We start from the raw sequence: 22,159 nt of genomic DNA, 5'->3' as shown, positions 1-22,159 counted from the left end.
TCCCGGCAAGGCTGCCGACCTCCACGGAGTAACCCGGTGCGCCTGCTTCACCACACTCACCGATGTCCCCAAGTGTCAAGGTGCTTCTTACATAGGAATATTTTTATCCAAAGATGGAGTCTTCGAAAACAGGTATTTCAATTTCAAATAATTAGTAATACGACACTGAGATTTACTGCGGTCCACTCTTGGTGCTGCAGACTTAGTTGTGAGATCATGGGCCGTATCAAACATAATTGTGTCGGTATTTAAGCCTAATAATTCGCAACTGCATCTTAGCTCATTTACTATGCCTGTGACTTCTTCCATTCCTCGTATTTCTTCATGACCTCTTCCTTGCTAGCCGGCAACCTTGCACCTTCTGGAACAGCGTTATTTGACTTGAAATCATCACTGATCTTATCAGGAAGTTAGATCGAGTTTTCAGTGAGTTTTGCGCGTTTGATAAACTCACCTCCCCCATGGTGACCCACTCAACACCCTCATGCTTGTTAATGTACTCGATTATGCGTTCGTGCATGAGAATAACATGAGGTTTTCCTGAAACGTCTGGGTGAATGGTCATTGGGAAAATGAATTCATCTGTACTCTAATCAGTCTGGTACTGCAAAGTGTGTCACCACAAGTGAATCTTACCGTGTTCTCTGTAAAGGTAATCAAACTGATCTTTCCAGACAGCCTCAATATCCCTACAGAAGTCAGTAGGTTCCCGATACAAAAAACGACATATGGCGAAATGCAGAGCATGTGTATGTGATATGTCCCCGTGAGACTGAAGCGTGAAGCGCACCCGCCAAACACTGAACACTGAACCCAATCTGGTGTGTACTTAATCACAGACGTGTGGCCATGGGTCGATCACTGACCCGAAGCTATCGCGACGCAAGGACCACAAAGAACGGCTTACCTTGGATTCACCCAGCCGTGAGAGTTGGCAGAGTTCTTGATGAATTGCATTGGAGGTAGATCATCGCGATCCCAGGAACCAAAAATCTCAACGAGGCCAGTCTCTTTTCCTCGTACAAGAGGCTTCATCCATTCTTCGGCCGTTTTGGTGTAGTCAATCTTGGTCCAGGCGTCACCAGTCCGCAGCCAGTAGGCTTGATAATCATGGTGTGACATGGAGTGATCATACTCGATACCATAACTCAAAAGGAGCTCGGTACCCTCCTCACTAGTTTCCCACCAAGGCGCAACGCTACCTTTTGGTGGCTTTCCGCCACAGAAGTCTGTTAGCATCTTCCATGTTTTGTCCAGGACATCTCGTTGTTGCTCAAACGTCATATCAACAGGGTTTTCGTGGCTGTAGCCATGGAGACCAATTTCATGACCGGCATCGCGGACCATGGCGCACTCCTCTGGAAACGTCTCCAGGGTGTGGCCCGGAATGAACCATGAGGCTTTGATGTTGTATTTCTCAAATAGAGAAAGAAGACGCCGTGTGCCGATAGTTCCCGCCCAGATGCCTAACAATGGCGAAAGAACCCGTCAGCCACCGAACACTTCTCTTGAAAATACAGAAACATGGGTAGCGGTGGTAGAGCAGATCCTACCTCGACTAATGTCGTTAGTGCTGTCTTCACCCCCGTATGAGCCTAGCCAGCCGGCGACGGCATCGATATCCACACCGTAACTTTGAAGATCCGGTTAGTCATTTCACTCTATCTGATTGAATTGACTGTGTTGCCTCACCAGACGAGAACCTTTTTCTTGCCCATTTCGTCAAAGTACGAATATGTATGTGAATGTGTACAGACAAGTGATTAGTAATGAAGAGGTAGTGGCTTACATGCAGGATAACGTCTGTCACAGTGGCTTCACTATCATGTTTTATGTTAGGACATGAAATGCTATCACCAGTCTTAATTCTACAATCTGGGGACCATCCTCTAAGGATTGCTCTGATAGGGGAAACATTCTACGGATACAACAACATTGATCGAGCTGCCCCACAGGTTTCCGCTTGTTCAAAAGTGGTGTCCCACAGAGTCCATGCCTTATCTTCAATCTATTACCATTCTGTAACTGATTCTTTGGTGCATACCTAGCCGGGTTTGGACCTACTGAGCCTATGAAAACCAAGCTACACCTTTGACGAGATGTGTCTCCATCAGTTGTTTGGTTGGTTTACCCGGGATCTACAAACAAATGTTGTTGGTTATCCAGACCCACCCCCATTCTTGTTCTCTAGTGAACCCCCTCACCCCACTCTTGGCTGGAAGGGAACCACCCACTCCTGTACGCAATCACTCTACGATAGGGCATACCCCAGTCGAGAAATCGTCTGAACTGTTTTGCCGCGGAGTACAAGCGATTAGCCGGGATCCGACCGGAAACCGTCTTCCACCTACGCGACTGGATACCCCACTCGTTTTGTTGCAGTAGGTGGATGCCATAGGCAGCGATCAAGGATGAGTTGACTCTTGGGGTGTGGAGTTTTCGACATATTGGACGACAGGTAGCATCACTACAGTGCTGGTGGGTTACTGCAAACGGGATGCAGCATAGGTGGGATGGAATATGTAGAAGTTAACTGGACTAGAGGCTCCCGGCAATTCCTCACAATCATGTTATTAAGTAATCTTTCTGGCTGTCTTCTCTGAATACCAACAAAGCAAGCATATGCATCCATCTATCTCCTTGGCCTAGTGAGCACCTTTGGCTGGTCGTCGTCATCGTTTCCATTATCGCACTACTTGCATGTTTGTCGCAAAGCACAACCGCATCAACCTTGCAGCTTTGTTCAACGACGCAGCGATACACCCTCACCATCTGTTCCGAGAGTATCTCGATACAACATAAACAAAATGTCCAAGGTACGCTAACTAAGCAAACCCTACCTGACGCTGGCAGGGTTTTTACCCTATGCATAGCTCGGGACAGCTCAAGGCTAATGAACGCAGTTTTCTCTCAAAGGTCGTGTTGCAGTTGTCACTGGTGCCGGAAGGGGTTGTGGATTTGCTTTCGCGCAAGGGCTTGCAGAGGCCGGTGCTGACGTTGCTATCTTTGATGTGATTGACCCTGAGCCTTCTGCATTCGAGCAGTTGTCATCTGCAAATGGAATCAAGGCAAAGGCTTATGTCGTTGACGTAACATCCCTCTCGAGCCTTGAAAAAGGGTTCTCGGCAGTTGCTTCCGACTTTGATGGGAAATTGGACATTTTTGTGGCTTGTGCAGGTGTGAATAAGAACATTGAGTTCCTTGATACAGAAGAGGCGGACTTTGACCGGCTGTACGGAGTCAACTGCAAGGGGCTCTACTTCTCGGCTAAGCTTGCCGCGAAGGCAATGATAGCCAATGGTACGAAGTGTGGTAGCATCATCTTTGTTGCCAGCATTGCGTCCTATATGGCGATTCGGTCTCAGCGGTCAACAGCATACTGCGGAACAAAGGGTGCCGTCAGAGCCATGGTCGCCCCCATTGCTGCAGAGCTGGATGCCTATGGTATTCGAGTCAACTCCATCAGTCCTGGGTATGTAAGAACAGAGATGACGACGCCTTTCCCTCACTTGCTTGAGGGATGGAAAGATGAGATTATGAATCATCGTGTTGCTGAACCAGACGACATCAAGGGAGCTTGTGTCTTCTTGGCCAGCGACGCTAGCAGGTATGCTATTGACTTCCACCACTTTAATGCTTAGAAAGAAGAGCAGGCACTGACATTATCTCTTACAGGTACTGCCAAGGCAGTGATATTCTCGTTGATGGGGGTGTGACTAAGTGGTAGTCTAGCAGTTCAATTCTTCAATAGAGATAACTATTTTATGTCGGTCAATTTCAGTGAATGAAAAGCTAAACCTTCCTGGCGAATACGTCCTATTAAGTGCCTGAGACCCTTTGTGCCTTTTGCTGGACAGACATAGATGGAATTCGTCCATGAATACATATTGTAAAGGCTTTATTTGTATCTTGACTAGGTTCATGTAATAGATTACAGATTCTTCCTGTCTCCGACTGTGCAGGCTTCTGTTTGACAAGACAAGAGTCAAAGCATTGTCTCATTTTAATGAGACTTATGGTAAACCAAAACTTCGAAGTAAGTTCAGACAAAAAATCGCCATCGAGGATCTTTTTCACCCTCTGACAGATCCCTTGTCTCTACATCTTCGGCTCTCAGGGTGATGCCCTGGTCTTTGTTTCTTCTGGCATTTTCTCGTCTCATAGAAATTCCAAGCCACAGAGTAAAAACAATGCACACCACATTACATCCAGCTGTGGCTATCAGCGTAGGAGCATAACGGGGAGCGTAAGTGGTCCGAAATGTAGCAGCAGACAGAATACCGCCCAAATTTCCAAGACCTACCAGTAGGCCCGTCGTCGCAGCCCGTGAGTTCTCACTGAGATTGTTGTTATTATGCCAGCTATGAACCTAGCAACATATTAGCCGAATGACCTGGGAGTTCAGAGTGCGCCAAGATTCTCACCAAGCAAGACGGAATGTATGCTCCTGAAGTGAGCAGAAATGTCGCAAAGTAGGCGACACCAATGTGAGATCTGGCATCGATAACAACCAATATGATGAGGCCTATCAAGCTGAGAGTGAGACTCCCCACGATGTGGAATGTTCTCTCTCGATTTCGGTCTGAGCTGTAAGTCACTGCCAGTAGAACCAGAAATCCCACCACATTGGGTGGCACTGTGAGAAGGTTCGTTGTAACCGTGTTGTATCCCAAACGCCGGATGACCAACGGGAGAAAGTTGGCGGTGGTTGCGAATGCAACAGGATAGGTTAGGCTGACAATGCACCAAATGGGAAATTTCCAGTCGCTCCAAGTGCGGAAACACTCTTTAAAACTGAATTCCTCTTCAACACCGCGCGTTCCATCGCGAAGTGATCTTAGAGTGGCGACTTCTCGCTCTGCGTCGTTCAAAAACCAGGCTGTTTGAGCATTCGCCGGTAACCACCAGAAAGCGATGATTCCAAACACCACAGTCAAAGCCCCTAACGAAAGTTAACGAATTGGCTTTTTTGTAAGTTTAGCAGGGGTGTCTTGTACCTTCGATGATAAATAGCCACATCCAACCATGAACATGTGGGTGTTGAATCCGGAACACCCCGAAGGAGATCAAACCAGAAAATGCACTCGCCAACAGAGCACTCCCAAAGAAGAGTGCAATTCGAAAGCCCAGTTCACCCCTAGTGTAAAATAGAGTCAGGTAGAATACTGCCCCAGCAAAGAATCCTGCTTCAAATGCACTGTTCACAAATTTAGCTTCCGTAAAGTACATTACTCATAGCGTGGCCGTACCCTAACAGGAGACGAATGGCCAACATGCCACCGAAGTTTTTGCAAGCAGCCTGCAGAAGCGCCATGGCACCCCATCCGACCATCAAAGCCGGGAGCATGATGCGACCTGAGAACTTCTTCGTCAAGAGGTTGAGCGGGAGATCGCAAAGGCCATTTGGTATGTAGAAAAGTAAAATCAACAGAGAGTACTGCTCTCCCACAAAATTCAGATCTTTGCTCATTCCGTCTGTTTCAGCATTTCCAAGGTTGCTCTGGTAAGGGAATCTTAGTAGCTAGAAACATAGCGCTCTGATATATCGACTCACTCTGTCAACAGCGTTGAAGAAATACATGATGCTCATGAATGGAAGTAACCAGTAGTCCATCTTACGAACTATTACAAAAGCATAGTCAGAAGAGGATTTCGGATAAGGCGGAGAGAATACATACCATAGGCCGCCTCGGTAGCGGTGCTAATGGAAATCTGTGTACCAGATTCTTGGTCTCTAAGTTGAGAGGCGCTAGCCGGCTTGAAGGCCTGGATTTCCTTTGTAGACTTCATGATGACAGTATGAACTATAAGGTTTGTAGGGTTGAGTTGGGTTCCATGAATTGGAGACAACCACATCCATGCTCTGCTTTTATATTAATGGGCTCGACTGGAGGACTCCTCCAGTGACCGTATTATCTTTGTAGCAGTGGCCGTTTCGAATCAAGGCAAGATTGCAGGCTGCTATAGTCAAGCTGGACCAGCTATCACAAGCGGCAGCGGCATTACGGTATCCTGAGGACATGTTCTGCTAGACAAAGCATTATGTTTCATGCGGTACATTTTCTCCGATGCTGTAACAGCACGACATCATTGGCTTGCCTCACTGATAACGATATCACTTGGGGGGGAGAGACGAGAGTGGGGTGGTGGGAATTGGAGCATGCCACAACAGCAGGGGTCTCGGCCCCCATTACTGATCTTTCCGTATTATACCGGAGCTTCTAAAGGAAAATGTGCGTCGTAAATTCCACTATGATATTTGACAGTCTGATACACCACTACAATGAAGTATTACGCTACAGCAATCTGAGCCGGCTGAGACGGTTGCTGTGTTTGCAGCTTATTGGCTGTGGCCTTTTCCAAGCCCTGCTTATACAACTGGGCTCTTCCATAAGACTCCGCGTAGGACGCCGAGACAGCCTGCTCGACGGTAACAGGCCCAAATTTGGCGGGTTGAGTGGCGGATTTGCAAGTGGGGATGCACTCAACTAAGTAATCAGGGTTGCCAGAGATAAAGACAGGGATGGAGTAGCGCTCTTTTCCTGACTTGTTGATAACTCGATGGATGTTGCTCTTGTATTTCTCGTTGGTCCAGCGAGCCATGAGGTTGCCCAGGTTCACAACGAAAGCACCTTTGGTGGGTTGAACCTAATGCAGAGTGGTAAGCACAATGGACGAGTGAAAGCTTGTCTATCCTACTTACATCAATCCAAGCCTCGTTCTTCTGATCCCAGACTTGGAGGCCGTCTACCTCGTCCTGAAGGAGCATTGTTATTGCACCAAAGTCCGTGTGTGCTCCAATGCCGCGGGTGAGCTTTTCGTCCGCGTCTTTGGGCTGGGAAGGGTAGTGCAGCAATCTCATAGTAGCCACAGCGCCATCCATGAACTTGTTGAAGTAGCTCTCTTGCAAGTCCAACGAGAGAGCAAGTACCTTCATCAAGTCCGAAGCCAGAGATAGAGCCGAAGAGTAATAGTTCATTGATGCCGTTCTGAAGCTCTCCAGGTCACTGCCCAAGCCTTCCGGCCACTGGTTGGGTCCGCTGTTCAACTTCTTGTTGATGAAGTAGGGATGAGTTTCGGGGATTTCAGCGCCGATATAGAAGCCTTCTTTGAGCTCTGGCTGCGTGCCCTCCTCGAGAATCTGAGACCTTAACATTTCGTAGCCGCGGTTCCAGGTGTTGTTTTCCTTGGCCACTTTTTGCTTCTCCTCATCAGGTAGAGCAAAGAACTTCTTGGCACTCTGCATGACGGCGCTTTGCTGCTGCAGGGGTACGGAGTGTCCAATTATCTGGAAGAAACCATTGTACAGACAACTTTCACGGACCTGGTCCACAACTTTCTGCTTCTCGGCTGGGTCTTCGGAGTAGAACCCTGCATAGCGATCAATAAGAAAAGGTGCTGAAGTTGGAGCTATTCGCACTCTTCACTTACCTGAAAAGTCGATGATGGGGATCTCGGGAGGCGCCATTTTTCTTGAGTAAATCTTTGGTGGGAGCTGTTGAGGGCGGTATTGATCGTGTTGGAGGTATGGAGAAATAGCTAAAAAGCTTCTCTCTGCTGCTTTACTTTGAAGATGATCGTCCGAAAGCACGCAATATCTGTAATGTCATGAACCCTCCAAAATATAGTCGAAAAAGGTATCATGATATTCTCAAGTCTTCCATACGTAAGGCACCGCTCGCCTTCTTGCGGGTCTACTCGGCATTCCGAAGAAGCCTCTCCCTCGCGTTCGATGAAGTCGTGAAGAGTGGGGTAGTTGATAGCATCCATCGCGAATGGTACCCACCGTTCCCGAATATTACCAAAAAGAACCTAGATATCATGCAAGGGTGGACGTTGTCTGTTCACGTTGTTTCCCCAAAATATCCACTTTCCCCTCACCAGCGAGAGATAGGTCCGCCCCATGATAAGGATGTGACACCAAGCTTCAAGATTGGCGGCTCAGTAGTCTGTACACCTACCTGATTAACACACATGTGCGGGGAAATGGATGGAATTTGGGAGCATAGTTGAATCCCTGTTTCCTGGCACCACCTCGTAAGTTGGGGTTCCATAGAGGGTGGGAAACCCCCTTGACCTATCGTTCGTATCGCTTTTCAGATCGAGTCTCCTGGCCGTTGTACATGGTGCACTTAACTCCAAGCAAGTTACGTCACTAATTTATGACATTTGTTCGGTTTTTGTTGGTTGGTTCGCCATTTTCTGTTTTCATTTTAGTAGCAGCCTTAACTAGGAAGTTGCTAGAGTCACAATCATGGTAAGACTCAGGGCTACCGACTGAAGCCGCTCCGTGGAATGGCAACGTCAGCTGCCAGAACCTTTTTGTCAAACGCTCTTTTTCCCACATCAACTCATATTGGTAGTAAATAAGAAATAATTTAATCATCAATAAGCCAGAAAATATATTAAATACTACAAGAAAGCTTTGGTCTTCTGTGGATGAGGAATCAATTATGCTCGAAATCATAGGCTAGTGAACCTGTTGCTGGACAATGCCTGATGCAATTTGTGGATAATGTTGGCTTAGGTGTCTTCTACCAAGCAAGCTCCTGTCGCAACCCACAGCTTGCTCTTTCAAGCTCCGAGCAGAAAGTCTCCTCTTCAGTTAACTTTTTTGTGTTCATTTCTCCAACGAGCTTTGGGGTGGCGGGCCAAATCTCATGACCGCCCTGGTTCAACTCTTTCATGCGATGCGCCATGACTTCTTGCCGAACGGTGTTCTGAAAGTGTATGGGGCCCTAGATATTTGGTCAGTAGCCATATCATCATGAGAAATGGTGGAATGTGTCTTACCTTTTCTTTTTCGGGGTGAAGTTCGCCGTTTATGAATACCCCCGCATTGAGATTCTCTTGTGCCCTGATACAAAGCTCCCTGTCTTCTTCTAGTACTTGTTTGTAGAAGGCATTGATGGCGGCAAAATCTTCGTCGCCGGCGCTATGGTGTCGATAAACCTCATTCTCTATTCTGGTTTTCGTGGCGCTGACGGGGATCATGCGCTGAATGTAAAAGAAGTTTTGTCTTTAATAGTTTTAGTTAATTTAACAATATGTGAGACTACCGTCATATACGGTAAATTGACTTACGTGATTGTTACCGATGTCGAGGGAAAGAAAAAGGTAATGGATCTACGGAACTCGTCTTCCTCTTCTTCCGACTTTTTGTTAATAATCTGATGCTCCAAGCATCCGCCGCTCGGCTCAACCCTGTACTTTGTGAGGTCCGACACCCCCGCGATCAAAGGGTGAGAGGTCGCACAATGGTAGCATTCATTGTAGTTTTCAATCACTGTCTTCCAGTTGGCATCGAGCTCCATTTCCCAGACGTGGTCGTATTTGTACCCGCCGGAAAAGTCGAAGTTCTGCATCCGTGGCTTCTCGTACACGCCGCCAAATTCATCCTCCCACTTGACATCCGGCTCCCCTGCCTGGAGGTTGACCCATATAAAGCCTGCAGGATCCACGCGGACGTGAATTGGAAGCAGTCCATGCTGGTTCTTATCAAATCCCCTGACAGTGTCGAACCTCGGTGCCTTGGCGAGATTTCCCTTGAACCCATAAGACCAGCCATGGTATTTGCAGCTGAGAATACTGGCCTTTCCGGCGCGGTTATCGACTACTGGATATGCGCGATGTCTACACGCATTGTGAAAGCCATTGATGTTGCCTTCTCGATCTTGGACCAGAAAGAAAGGAAAGTCGGCGTAAACGAAGGATACATAGTCCCCAGCTTGCTTGAATCTAAGAGAATGGGTGACTAAGATTCATTTCCTGGAGATAATAGACCTTCTCTCAAGCTGGTGGAGTTCTGGGGATCTGTACCAGGAGGCTGGAAGACTTCGAGGTGGCTCAGACTTGGTATTGTCCGTTGCTGACGAGAACCCCAAAAAGCGCCACATGTTATTGCTAATGTCGTTGAAGAAAGGTACAAACTTCTAAGGTTCCCCAAAGATTTTATCAATGCTGTTGTTTGATTGGAGTGAAACTAATGGATACACAACGTTCATTCTGTTTGCTAACCGGGCCCTGAGCCCCTTGAGCAGCTCCTTTCTTAAGTCTGAAAACACGGGATCTGAGCCCGTAGAGTGTACCTATCTTGAGTGGGGAATATACAGCGACGGCTGCGGTGATAATGAGAAAATGGGGGTGGGGGTTGATGATTCCCATGGAGCCTGGACCATGAGCCCTACTTACCGATAAGCCAGGACCGAAGCTGATACTGCTGAGCCTCAGTGGATATTGGACTTCACGTCTAATCTAGATGCTTTATCATAGTAATGTTATTTTAAGTTGCTGCTTTACGAGTTATTGAAGGAAATAACACGGTCGTAATCAGTCCCAACTTCCAAACGATTGATAAGGCTGGTGCTGGTAATGGTGGGTGCGATAAGGAAAGCAAGCGTACACTGAATCCGATAAGATGGGCATTAATATCTCGGAGAGATTTCGGATTGGTCCTAAAAGAGGGGGATTCGTAAGCTAGGCATGGCTCGCAAGTGGTCAACTCAAGCCTTCAAACGCTCAGGCATCTCTTCATTTGCGGCCATCAAGGCGCTCCCACAAACTCGAAGCGGAATTCGGCATGTTATCAATAACTGAGTTTTCGATCCTTCGGGAAGACCATTCATTGCGGATGTCCGGAGAATCACTACTTCGGAATAAACTGGACTTTTCTCAGCATAAACGATTTATATTTTCACCCAGAGTATCGTAAGCCATGTGAGTTGTGATTACATGCAGGCGATAAATAAACCAACCAACACCAACTATCGGTATTTATAATTACATGTTACGTAGGCCGCTAGGGGAATATGTTGTCCCTGGTACTTGCAAACGAGCGGCTTTACATTCTGAGTTCATAGCCAGTCAGTTGGCTTTCTGCATCTCCAAAACCTACTTCATTTCAGACATGAATTCTGAAGAGATTATATTGCTTTGATATATGAATTGTTTTCTTCCCAGCTAAGTTTACGATGATACATTTTCGACATCTCGTTTTCACATGGTACGGCCCCCAAAATCAAACACGTGCCGCAAGGCAGATGCGGGCTGTGTGGACTAGGATAGTCATTTCTGATGGTTTGGTTTCGCTGGTCACCCATTTTGGCATTTTAGTGTTTAGAAAATGGTGAGAGAGCAATAATTGGAGTGATTTTATGTGGCGTCAGGCAATCAGTCTGCCAAGTTGGGCAGCCAGGCGTTGGTAGTTCGCCATCAGCGTAAGCGGAAACTGATTCGTCCATGCCAACCGCTCCGTTCGTGGGAAGCAGGTCTAACTCACAGTCAGATCAGCCAGGTGGCTTTATATCAGAAATCTTCAGTAATATGACCAGTCTCATCCAGGATCATATGGCATGCAGTAGATGCATTGACTGGCTTATGTGGAAATGGACTTGGGACGCCCGTGGTAAATGAGGCGTAACGAACCAGGCAGCAGGCTGTGCGTCAATAACGCACTGCGAATTCCGATTTGCAGCCTATTCTGCGACTTATACATTGGTGCGTCCAATATGTCGAGGTGCATTTGAGAACTAATGGCGGTTGTGATTTAATTGGACAATTCAATTTCGGTGCGTCTAGTCACGTCCTTTGTTGCGTGTTCGAGTGCATAGCTGCCTTACGTAGAGTGAGGCGGCCTCACATATGCCATGCTCTAGTTTAGCTGCTTATGATGCAGCCTGACCATCCAGCTGTGGACGTGATAGGCGGCACAAAAGTGGTTTGAGGCTTTTAAGCCGAAGATTTCCACAGACACTCCCGCAGTTTTGAAGGTATAACCCTTTTACAACAATGTGTTTTACAGATTAGCACGAAGAACGACTACTGAAATCTGCGCAAGCATCTCTTCTTCCACTCTAGGTAGTTGTGGGACAAGGAAGACGCCAAACGTCAACTTTCTCACAAACTATACTTAAAGATGATGCAACAATACAATCATCAAAGAAACTTTCCGAACCCAGATACTCGACAAGCCGTGGTCTTGAGGGCTGCGCTCCCACAGCAGCCGCCACCACCTCATATACAGGCAAGGCCAAATGTAACGGCAATCCAGCGATATCCTGTGCCCGTTGCAGGTCCGTGGTCGGCATGGACTCTTGATGACGAAGGGAGGGGGTTTTACTTTAGAAATCGAATAGGCTTCTCAGGTTGGCATCCCCAATTGATTCTCTAGTTTATGGCTTATCGGCTGACGAGGCTTGTTTCCTAGGCGAAATGGAATGGGATTTTTCCCCGCCGCAGTCTTCTCATTGCTATCAAGCCTCTCAAGCAGTTGTACCAGTGCCTCGCGGTTGGCATCGTTCATCTCTTGATACCAGAATACAGCCGGGCTACCATCATTCTTCTCGGCATCCAGGCATTGCAGCCCAGAGCAGGTACAATGTTGATAGTAGAGCAATCATGACCCAGAACGCAGGCTACCCAGATTGTACGAAACCAAGGACATCGGGCCCCAGGATTCCTGCCATTATCGATGTGAACTCACAGAGTATCAAGGTCAAGCTGCCGAACCATAAGTCAGGCGGCACGACTTTGATATGGGATCGCAAGCCCGGGCGTTCCCGCAAGTCGAAGAGCACCCCAAACTCAAGGGTGGTGGAATGGTTACAGAGTGATTTTGGCGGTTCATAAGGTAATGTCTAGATAGCCACATATACATAACATACACATGAGTAATTTAGTGCTGGACGAAATCCCCGACAGTTAATGACATGACAAGAAGCAGCCTATGTCTCTTGCATGAGTCTCAGATAGTTGACGTAAGAGTACGCGCCTATTGTCTGGAGAATGGAATAAGGCGTTATGTAAGTACAATGGAAGACAATTAGCAGCGGATGATATTTATTAATTTGCTTGTAAACCTGATCGTCTTGCTATATCTTTCCTTTCTTATGGATGGCGAGCCCACTCCAGGTCATCTGTCAATGCGATGACGCAACCGCGTGGATGTATGTTGGAACAGCAGGTTGATAAGTGACCAGGTTATTTCAAAAATAACGCAAGGGTTGCGCGCTGTCTTTTAAACAAAGTTTCGACTTTACGCATTAATTAGTGTTGAGTCTTACTGCAATATACCTTTTGAAAAGATGGCCCCTGAGTGCTTGCACACCTATGACTTCAACACCTGGCTTAGCGTGAATAATATGGAAAAACGGCATTTCGAGGAAAGCTTCTACGTTTGGGTTTATTTGGCCGTCATGGGCCCCCTGCAACGGAGTGTTTCGATGCTTTCCAGTATTGGTTTCAATCGGACGCGGTTGGTTGTTACCTGCCATTGTGGAGTCCACTTAATTTATCTCGAGGCTTCTCGGGGGTGCGTAGCAAGGGCATGATGCCAAACTATCTATTCCCATTATCCGATTGCTGTCAATATGAAGCTGGTATTGCCGGAGCTATTTAAGAGCCCCGGGTCTGGTTGCTTTCCAGGCCTTATTAGTTCGGACGGTCCTGTCACACGAACCTTTTGATTTACGGCTTTCCCTCTTTCATTCATTCGAAAATGGTTTGGTTCAACCGAGCAGCCCTCCTATTCAGCAGTGCGCTGCTGGTGGCCGATGTGGCCCCAGTCAGCGGCGTCCAGACCATCATTCCAAAGACAAGCTTTGACTCGCAGTCGACCTTTGACACATACTGGAAACCCTACTATCCTTGGGGAACCGACCACAATGGCTCGGCGCGTATGAACAAGACGAATATTCAGGTCAGCAACGGCGTGCTCACATTGACTGCTAAAAAGGTCACTGGACAGCCGCCAGCGTCACATGGCGGCAAGAAGATCGCAATCAACTACTTCAGCGGTGCAGTCTACGCCAAGCATCCCTTTAACGTCACGAGCGGCGGCGGCTACGACTATAGTGCTGAACTGAAGGCAACGACTACTAGGGGCACATGGCCCGCTTTCTGGCTGACAGCCGTCCATGGCTGGCCTCCCGAGATCGATATGGCTGAGTGGAAGGGTAGCGGAAAGATCAGCTTCAACACATTCAACACGAGCTCCGTGGTTGCCGCGAAGGATGTTGATTACCCAGACCCAGGCAGCTTCCATAAGATCAATGTTCAAACAAGAGATCTGAACGGAAAGGACGTCCAGATCAAATTCTACATGGACGGCAAGCTGGTCGCCACTCAGACCGGTGCCGGTTATACCGGAAAGCCAATGTGGCTGTGAGTTAATGCCTTATCCCCACTCAGCTAAACACATTACTGACCTTACTCAAAGTATCATTAATCTGCAAATGGAAGGTTCTTCCGGCGCTCCCGGTCCTAGTGGAAGTATGAATGATAAGCCTGCCTCAACTCTATTGCCAGCGTTGCTAACGAACGATAGATACTGAATACCAGGTGCGCAACCTCGAGGTCATCAGCCACAACACTGAGTACGACGGATGATCGGGTTGTGGTGATTTCATGTTTATATGTTCATCTCATGTTGTATTTACAATAATCTGGCCACTACGTCCTGTGTACATACACCACCCTATGATTAGTAAATGACCAAAGGGACAATATTATCATTCTGAAAGTCTATGACCTCTTGCCTTCCCTGTTGTTTTCTGTTATTCGCTGTAAGTGATTTGATTGTTAATCTTGTATGCCTATTCACGACATTCTCACGCTTAAACAATGGAACCATGGGTACTTTGTGGTTGTCTAACAAGATTGACGCTGAGCAACGCACTTAGAACGTTTCTGTTGTATTTAAAAAAAAAAAAAAAAAAAAAAAAAAAAAAAAAAAAAAAAAACCTATTTTCTTGAACAATCATAGAATAAGGCACTCTAACAACGGCAGATTCTCTTGCGCAAAAGTCCATGTTAATCAGAAGCAAATGGCTGACGAAATCAGTAAACAAGCAACATTTGTATTGATTCCAGGGACTTTGCCCACAATCCAAAATACTTATCTAGGTAAAGTTTCTTAATTACTATTTTTGATTAATGGAATTTTAATATCCAGTTGATGGAACCTAAAACGTCGGGGCATTGTGCACCTGATGTCTCACTTATGGTGAATGACAAGGTGCATAATAAGGTGCACATTATTATGCTGTACATAAGAGTGGATCCATGTGAGCCATTAAAGTCATGTGACTTGGTGTCTGGATCGCGTCGTGACGATTCCGCTTGATTGCGAAGGCTTAAGCCTCCCCACCCACTTTACACCATTCACAGTCTCATCTCGCGTCACTCACCTTCCCCTGGATGATGATGCGCGACGACAATGACGCGATCAAAGAGTCTGGCAGAGGCTGAGAAAAAGGCCCTTGAAGGAGAAAATGATTCTCAAGACAGCCAGTTCATTCTGGACCAATACAAGACTTTGTATGGGATCGGCGTGGTACGTATGGCATTTTTGCTTTTTCCTGTGGCGTTACTCCAAGTGGAGGCGCTTTCTGCCTGCCCTGGACGTGTTTGGGGCATTGCTGGCAGTGGGATTAATTGCAACATTTAGCACTGCGACGATACAGGCCATGTTGCGACCGACGCTAACTCATTTGGGCTTCAACATAGACAAGCAGCTCGCCCCCGAGGCCACTCTCAACATCGTCAAAGCAGACTCATCGAGGCAGCAAAAGGCGTCGCGATCCGCCCTCAACTGTCCACTCTGATCCTTCCAGCCACGCTGCCAGTCAGCTTATTCCCCAGCCGATACCAAGCACCGCGCCGTCAGCCACAGGCACCGGAAACGTGGTTGGTGATACCCCCACTTTGATAACAGGGATCAGTCACCAGGATGGCACTGACCTAATCGTTTACCCCAGCAGGACTTTGTTCGCGACGGCCTATCGGTCGCGTTACCAGCTGTTGCCGCTACGGATACCACAGGCCAAGATCATCGCGACCCAGATCCCCAGATAACATCTGCATCCTCAGTGCCGATTGATCCCTCTGACGAAACAAATTTTCTCGAGCCGCCGCTGGCACCGAACCTCGATGGCGACGCGATAGACCCTCTGCCCGCCTCCATCCCCGCATCATGCTCCGTCGACGAAATCTCTGGGCCTCTCGAGAAAGTCAATGTCCCGCCTCGACCTTCGCGACCTTTGTCCCGCAAGAAGGTCACAATGGACGTGTCGCAGCAATCGCCTACTCAAGATAATGACGATCGAGACTACGAAAACTACTATGATGGTCCTTCCTTCGTTCAGACGAGTCCCATCTCTCAAGATCCGGCGACCGAGCACAATACCATCCCTGTTGACGATTCGGGCGTTGTTAACTTCGGCAACCTCAGCCACCTGATTCAAGATGACACTCAGGTTGACGAAGAGCCCTCCTCGATTCCGGACGATGCCGCTCCAGCAACTGGCAGAGGCCACTGGCGCAGGTCTAGCTCTCAGCAGCACTCTTCTCTACAACGTCAGGATGGCGAGCCGCTCCTTCCACCCACAGCACCCCCGCCACAAACCCCAGCGCAGCCCCAGAATCCCTTTGCCGGCATGCAGAAACTTGGTGATCCTGCATTGGTAGGGTCTCAGCTGTTTGGGCAGACCCAGTTCTCGTCAGCTGTCAAGCGCTTCAGCCCAACATCCTCAAGACCATCGCCACACGTGTACGCCCATAACTCTATTTCACCCAATATTGTCGAGACGTCCCCGCTTAAGAACCGGTACAACGTCACTTCCCCTCTGGTCTCGTCTAGCCCACGGGCAATGAGGGTCGAACCGACTAGTCGTGATAACAGGGATTGCAGCCCGAGCAATAGCGGACCGCAGGATGATGGTACGGTGCCTGAGTCACCAGAGTTTGCCCCTGTCAAAGCAAGAGCAAGAGCAGAGCCTATGGACAAATACGAAAATATGGTTGATTCACAAAAAAGAAAACTCACCAGTACTGAGAGCGATGGTATGTTATCCGGGGAAGACTCCGACGACATGGCCGTTGCCATGAGGCGAAGGAGACTCGCGGCATCGAAGCAGGAGGCCGCAGCGAAGCAGCTGACAAGCATTGGCGTTGGACGGCGCAATGCGCGTCGGTCGTTCGATGCCCCTTCAGCAACAAGGAAGCCTAAGACTCCACCAAAGCGTTATGATACGCAAAGAATCGAAGACGACTCAGCTGCATCTGACAATGATGTCAACGAATTCACCGTCGCGGATTCTCAGGGCCAGACGGCGGCACAACAGCCCTACACAACACTATCGCCCGATCTTGCTGAGCCAGGTGGCAGGGCGAAACCGGGACTAGTATCTAGCAACGAGGCGGTCCCTGACAGCACTGGCGCTACCCAGAAGTCTGTTCCTTTTACCGTCGTGCCAGACGCTGAGAGTTCGGGCAATAGCTCACGGGCAAAGGACCTAATTCCAGAAACTAGCCCTAATAACACCCAGTCTCGTCCCGCAGCAAGGGCTAGAGCCTCTTCAGACGAGCCGTTGATGTTACCTAGTTCTGAAGCCGTCAAAAATACTACCCCTTCTCCGAGTGCCGCTGATAAGATGAAGGAAATCCGCGTGGAAGAATCTCCCAACCCGGATGTTATCAAATCTGCTCTACCACAACCCTCACGCAGATCCAGCCGCAAACCACGGCCAACCCTCAAGGCTCAGTCGTTGAACAACGCTGCCAGCGCTAATACTTCCTCCATGCCGACCCGAGCCGAGGAAGCAGGCACTACTATCACGAATGAAGTGCCAACTGAAACTCCCACCGCAAGGGGCCCGATCTTGATACAATCGGCGCCAGTCCCTGCGGACTCTTCTGCTCCAGAAAATGCTCCTGTTACGGAGGAGGAACCCCCACTTCCGTCTTCGCCTCCAATACTGCAGCCTCGAGCCAAGAGCAGACAGACTTCGGTAATCGTGGGCCAGGAGGTGGAAGAGAACAAGAACCCATCAACACCATATGTTCCCGGCTCACCTACTGTCGAGCCCCCCGGCTCAACATCAACGCTGAGCGTGCTTACGACCACACCCGTACCATCAGACAAGATGTCGCCAGCGACTCAAGAATCGGTTGAACTTCCACCGCTTTCCCCCGGCAGCTCGACAAGAGGACGTCGGACCACAAAGACTTTGAGAACAGTCACAAATGGGTCACGAGTGGCAAAACCTGGAACAAGAAGACAAGTCCGCAGGAACACACGTCTCGATTCAGCATCCACCGACGAGCTGACTCGATCGCCATCTGTCACCGGATTCGAAAACAGTATGATCCAACCTCCAAGACATACCGCGCGAGGAAGCCGACTCTCAATGTTGTCGCATACTTCCAGAGATAGTACCGGTGCCAAAATTTTCTCTGGCATGGTTTTTGCGATTTCTTTTCAGTCCAAAAAGGAAGGTGAAAAGACTGACCAATACGAACACCGCCTGGGACAGAGTCGCGATATCGAACGAATGATAGTTCAGGCTGGCGGGCACCTTCTAGACAATGGCTTCGATGAGCTATTCGAGCCAACAGCACTGAAGAGCAGGTCAACCAGTCCGGCGTCAGATACTGCAGAGGAGAGCCCATTGACATTGACGCCTTGGGCACAGACCTTGGGCTTCACTGCCTTGATCGCCGACGGTCATTCTCGCAAAGTTAAATATATGCAAGCACTTGCACTGGGGCTGCCTTGCATCTCAGACCGATGGGTAGCTACTTGTGTCGCCAAAGGAGCCGTGGTGGACTGGCTTCCTTATTTGTTATGTGCAGGGCAGTCCACCTTTCTCCGTGATGCGATCCGGTCTCGCTATTTAGCACCCTATCCCGCCACAGAGGCAAGGCTTGTTGATGTTGTCGAGCGTAGACCAAAGATGTTGGAGGGGAGCAAGATTCTGCTTGTGATGAAGAAGTCCCGGGCTGAGGACAAGAAGATGCCGTACGTCTTCCTCGCACATGTTTTGGGTGCTACACTCTCACGGGCCTATAGTCTTGAGGAAGCCAGAGATATGCTGAAGAATCGCGAACTTTTGAGCGAACCCTTTGATTGGGTTTACGTTGATGAGCACACTGGAAACGAAGAGAAACTGTTTATTACCGCTACCTCAGAGCCAGTGCCATCAAAGAAGAGAAAGAGGGTTGCGGCGTTCGTGCAAGATGATGCAGCGCCACCGCCAAAGAAGATCAGAACTCTCAGCAACGAGCTGGTTATACAGAGTCTGATCCTGGGCCGGATGATTGAAGAGGGCGAACTGGAGGCATGAGTTATGTCACATTGCAACTGTATTACTAAATGAGTTTTTAAAAAAGAGCCGACAGGGAGCGGGATTTTCATGGCGTTGGTTGGTGGAGGAAACATTGGAATGATACCATTCGCGCGGTGGGACGGTTTTGTCGTCAAGTTGGTTTGGAGGCATGTGTAACGTACGAATGGATCAAGAAGGGCAAAAGCTCACAGTTTTAAACGCACACAAACTAATCACATGGCACAAATTGTAGACACGGACGATGTTTGAAGCAAGTGACCAGACTTTCCATTTTAACACTCCTAATCTGTTTGCATCACCAGACATTATGCATCTTTGTCTAAGCTTCGAGTTTCAAACCCTCCAGGGCTTACTTGCCCTCTAACATATTCGAGGCAAGTAACCAGACTTTCCATTCCGCTCCGAGTCTGTTTGCATTACTTGCCTTCAGGACAGTTGGTTTTGCCCTCCCATATGAAAAATAAAAAAAGTGACCAGACTTTACATTTCGCTTTCGCGATCCCAGTCTGTTTGCATCACTTTGAGTCAACCATGTTCGAAGGAGCGACCAGACTTTCCATTTGACTCCGAGTCTGTTTGCATCAACTGCCTTTAGAACTTTACTGCGAAATGATCTCCACCCAGCGATCCGTTACTTCCGTCAGCTCAGTCTTCAAGTCGATGTCGTCGTTGTAAATGTTCTCGATTTGGTAGTTCAGTCTGCCGTCCAGGAGGAGCTCGGCAAAGACCTTGAGATCCGTGAATCCCAAGGCGGCGATGCCATAGCCCGCGACCCACATCTTGTCGTCCTTGTGTAGAGAGTCGAGGGCGACGCAGATTTCAGAGAAGAAGTAACCTTCGCGGTCCTCTTCTGCAATCCCCATGGCGAGAGCGCGGGCTTTGTTGTTGTAGTTGTAGTTGGTGCCGCGTGCCACGCAGAGGGCCAGGACTTCTGTGGCGAAGCGCTGGAGTTGTTCGTCTGCTCTGGGGTTGCCGTTTTTCTTGCCGAAGCCGAATGCCTTTGCGAGAGCCGTCTTACGGGCGTCTGCGAGGTGGATTGGGAGCCCAAAGGCGAAACCGGGCAGGGAACGGAGGGAAGACTCGAAGAGCTCTTCCGTCGTTGTTTGGTTGTTGTTGTGGTAGTGGTTGTGTTCCCGGGTTTCTGTTAGAGTTGGGCTTGGGGTGAAACTCGCGAGAGTCCTAGCTTTTCCAGCTTGGAGTCTCGGTTTTTTTTGTTTTTTCTGGTTGGTCGGCTCAGCCTTCGTCTCAATCTCGACCTTGGACTCTATGGAGGGTACAAGGGGTGGCGTGAGGAGACGATAGGGGGCCTGTGGAGTGGGTGCTGCCATCACGCCAAGGGGCATGAAGCCGCAGCTGACCAAGTTGTTCTTGGTCGTGGTTGTTCCGCGCATGAGTTTAGCCGTCATGGTCAGCTTGCTCTTCTTTTGCTTGGAAATCTTCGCAGTCTGAGGAGAAAGCGGAGAGGTTTTTTTGGTGGTGAGTTTCTTGACCCCGGCGGCAATGGGCTTGGGTGTGGTGGTGGTGGTCTGCTTCTGGTTGATAGCAGGGCTGGTCTTCTTGGGAACAATCTCGATGCGAATGTTCTTGGAAGAAACAGCGGTGGGCTTGAGGATAGGCATTTTGACTGATGACTGAGAACTTTGTGGTGTTGGATTGGGTCGATTGAATTGGGTGTGGTTTGACAACGAGTCGATGAATGATTGAGCTGTATGGTTGGATTGGGTCTGGTTTGATAATGATTCGATGAATACTTGAGCTGGTGACGAAAGACAGAAAGCTGTGTACGATGAGAGATGAGAGAAAAAAGACTGGAGAGAAAGGTTCTGCGGGATATGGGGACGTATTTATATCGTCTTCCTTTACAATCTCCGAAACAAGGCTCCTCATCGTGATAGTTCCTGAGTCTTTTGGTTTAAGGGTTGTCAACCGTTGGACCCTTGAAAGCTTATTCTATCGGAGAAACCTCTACCCAACAGATTCAGCACCGCTGTAGGCTCAAGGAGCTTAATTGGACTACCCAGGTAGACCGCAATCCAGGGTTCTCCGGGGCTCTGACCCTCCAGGTACTCCCTTCCAACTGTCTGATAGCATTGCCATCATATGGTGCTTGCTTTGGCTGAGATGATGAAATTGCTTGACTGTAATGCCATTGAGCAACCTGCGAGGGTTGATCCCCATCAAATAAAGTTGTCATTTCGAATGATCACTCGGTGAACACTCAGCGAGGTTCACAGTACATGTAATTATTGTATTATGGCATAACGAAAATCACAATACGATTATGATCTCCTGCCATTCAGAATGTTCCATCAAATCCAACCAATTTTAGTAGTTTTGCTTTCTTTCTAATCACAGATGTCATAGTATCTCGGGCATGGTAAGGCTTGTAATGTGTGGACATATTCTCAGCGTAGAAATGAAGATGGAACTTCATAACTGATAAAGATTGATTGAAAAGGGCGATTGATTTGAATTAAGCGAGGGTGTCATGTATTTTGATAACATCATTATCAAAACCTGTCCAATTTCGTAACTTTACCAGATAGTCAAGTTAAACTAGCATTGCTCTAGGGCGAGTCGTCAAGGCAGTAGATTTCTCATAAGTAGACTGTTTATGGCTTTTAGGCAGACTGACCTTTCAGGTAAAGCGCCTAACAAGCACAGCGAACCATTACATCAACATCATGCCTATCTTTAACATAAGATCATCACACAACTACACAATATGACGAGCAATGTGTAGTGAAATGAATAAATGCATGTTACGACTGTTTAAACAGCCTTCTGGACCCAACCCTTACCAAAAAGGCTACAGGCATGATGAAATAAATTACTGTACCCAGATGATGGATTGTAGCTAAAAGGAAGCCACGTCTATCACCTGGTCCTTGGAATTGTTAGGCAGGTTGCATGCTCTTAATAAGGAGCAAGAAAATGGGCACCAACTACAGTAGCAACGGTTTACCGAGATGCAGTTTATTCTTTCAGAGAAGACGTGACCTTTCTTCGATCGGACGAGGACTTGCAGGACTTCT

The 22,159-nt window shown here is 48.2% G+C and overlaps 9 protein-coding genes across 9 annotated transcripts; 4 read left to right on the top strand and 5 right to left on the bottom strand.

Moving 5' to 3' along the window:
* Positions 1 to 287: 287 nt before the first annotated feature.
* On the bottom strand, positions 288 to 1,718 carry CTRU02_201334 (polysaccharide deacetylase family protein; the record flags this gene model as incomplete). Its single annotated transcript, XM_036726367.1, has 6 exons — positions 288 to 398; positions 455 to 582; positions 637 to 689; positions 908 to 1,466; positions 1,554 to 1,633; positions 1,693 to 1,718. The coding sequence occupies 6 exons, from the start codon at positions 1,716 to 1,718 to the stop codon at positions 288 to 290; spliced, it is 957 nt and encodes a 318-aa protein (XP_036582049.1).
* Positions 1,719 to 2,807: 1,089 nt separating this feature from the next.
* CTRU02_201333 (short-chain dehydrogenase reductase sdr) lies at positions 2,808 to 3,727 on the top strand (the record flags this gene model as incomplete). Its single annotated transcript, XM_036726366.1, has 3 exons — positions 2,808 to 2,816; positions 2,904 to 3,607; positions 3,676 to 3,727. 3 exons carry the CDS (start codon positions 2,808 to 2,810, stop codon positions 3,725 to 3,727), a joined length of 765 nt encoding a protein of 254 aa, XP_036582048.1.
* A 315-nt stretch (positions 3,728 to 4,042) lies between these two features.
* On the bottom strand, positions 4,043 to 5,790 carry CTRU02_201332 (major facilitator superfamily transporter; the record flags this gene model as incomplete). The annotated part of the gene is made up of 6 exons (XM_036726365.1): positions 4,043 to 4,369; positions 4,425 to 4,942; positions 4,998 to 5,197; positions 5,250 to 5,500; positions 5,555 to 5,622; positions 5,679 to 5,790. 6 exons carry the CDS (start codon positions 5,788 to 5,790, stop codon positions 4,043 to 4,045), a joined length of 1,476 nt encoding a protein of 491 aa, XP_036582047.1.
* Positions 5,791 to 6,291: 501 nt separating this feature from the next.
* CTRU02_201331 (2OG-Fe(II)oxygenase superfamily protein) lies at positions 6,292 to 7,468 on the bottom strand (the record flags this gene model as incomplete). Its single annotated transcript, XM_036726364.1, has 3 exons — positions 6,292 to 6,648; positions 6,704 to 7,371; positions 7,432 to 7,468. 3 exons carry the CDS (start codon positions 7,466 to 7,468, stop codon positions 6,292 to 6,294), a joined length of 1,062 nt encoding a protein of 353 aa, XP_036582046.1.
* A 1,066-nt stretch (positions 7,469 to 8,534) lies between these two features.
* Positions 8,535 to 9,896, bottom strand: CTRU02_201330 (rieske 2fe-2s family protein; the record flags this gene model as incomplete). The annotated part of the gene is made up of 4 exons (XM_070203828.1): positions 8,535 to 8,738; positions 8,794 to 9,019; positions 9,085 to 9,738; positions 9,784 to 9,896. The coding sequence occupies 4 exons, from the start codon at positions 9,894 to 9,896 to the stop codon at positions 8,535 to 8,537; spliced, it is 1,197 nt and encodes a 398-aa protein (XP_070062410.1).
* A 2,021-nt stretch (positions 9,897 to 11,917) lies between these two features.
* On the top strand, positions 11,918 to 12,627 carry CTRU02_201329 (uncharacterized protein; the record flags this gene model as incomplete). The annotated part of the gene is made up of 2 exons (XM_036726362.2): positions 11,918 to 12,143; positions 12,206 to 12,627. 2 exons carry the CDS (start codon positions 11,918 to 11,920, stop codon positions 12,625 to 12,627), a joined length of 648 nt encoding a protein of 215 aa, XP_036582044.2.
* An 868-nt stretch (positions 12,628 to 13,495) lies between these two features.
* Positions 13,496 to 14,224, top strand: CTRU02_201328 (glycoside hydrolase family 16 protein; the record flags this gene model as incomplete). The annotated part of the gene is made up of 2 exons (XM_036726361.1): positions 13,496 to 14,161; positions 14,216 to 14,224. 2 exons carry the CDS (start codon positions 13,496 to 13,498, stop codon positions 14,222 to 14,224), a joined length of 675 nt encoding a protein of 224 aa, XP_036582043.1.
* A 990-nt stretch (positions 14,225 to 15,214) lies between these two features.
* CTRU02_201327 (DNA damage repair protein) lies at positions 15,215 to 19,121 on the top strand (the record flags this gene model as incomplete). The annotated part of the gene is made up of 3 exons (XM_036726360.1): positions 15,215 to 15,331; positions 15,505 to 15,684; positions 15,756 to 19,121. The coding sequence occupies 3 exons, from the start codon at positions 15,215 to 15,217 to the stop codon at positions 19,119 to 19,121; spliced, it is 3,663 nt and encodes a 1,220-aa protein (XP_036582042.1).
* A 602-nt stretch (positions 19,122 to 19,723) lies between these two features.
* On the bottom strand, positions 19,724 to 20,743 carry CTRU02_201326 (uncharacterized protein; the record flags this gene model as incomplete). The annotated part of the gene is made up of 1 exon (XM_036726359.1): positions 19,724 to 20,743. One exon carries the CDS (start codon positions 20,741 to 20,743, stop codon positions 19,724 to 19,726), a length of 1,020 nt encoding a protein of 339 aa, XP_036582041.1.
* Between the last annotated feature and the right edge of the window lie 1,416 nt (positions 20,744 to 22,159).

This window comes from Colletotrichum truncatum (assembly GCF_014235925.2).
Source record: "Colletotrichum truncatum strain CMES1059 chromosome Unknown Contig_0001, whole genome shotgun sequence".
NCBI classification, from domain to species: domain Eukaryota; kingdom Fungi; phylum Ascomycota; class Sordariomycetes; order Glomerellales; family Glomerellaceae; genus Colletotrichum; species Colletotrichum truncatum.
Note: the sequence above shows the minus strand (reverse complement) of the source record. Positions and strands in the feature narration are given on the sequence as shown.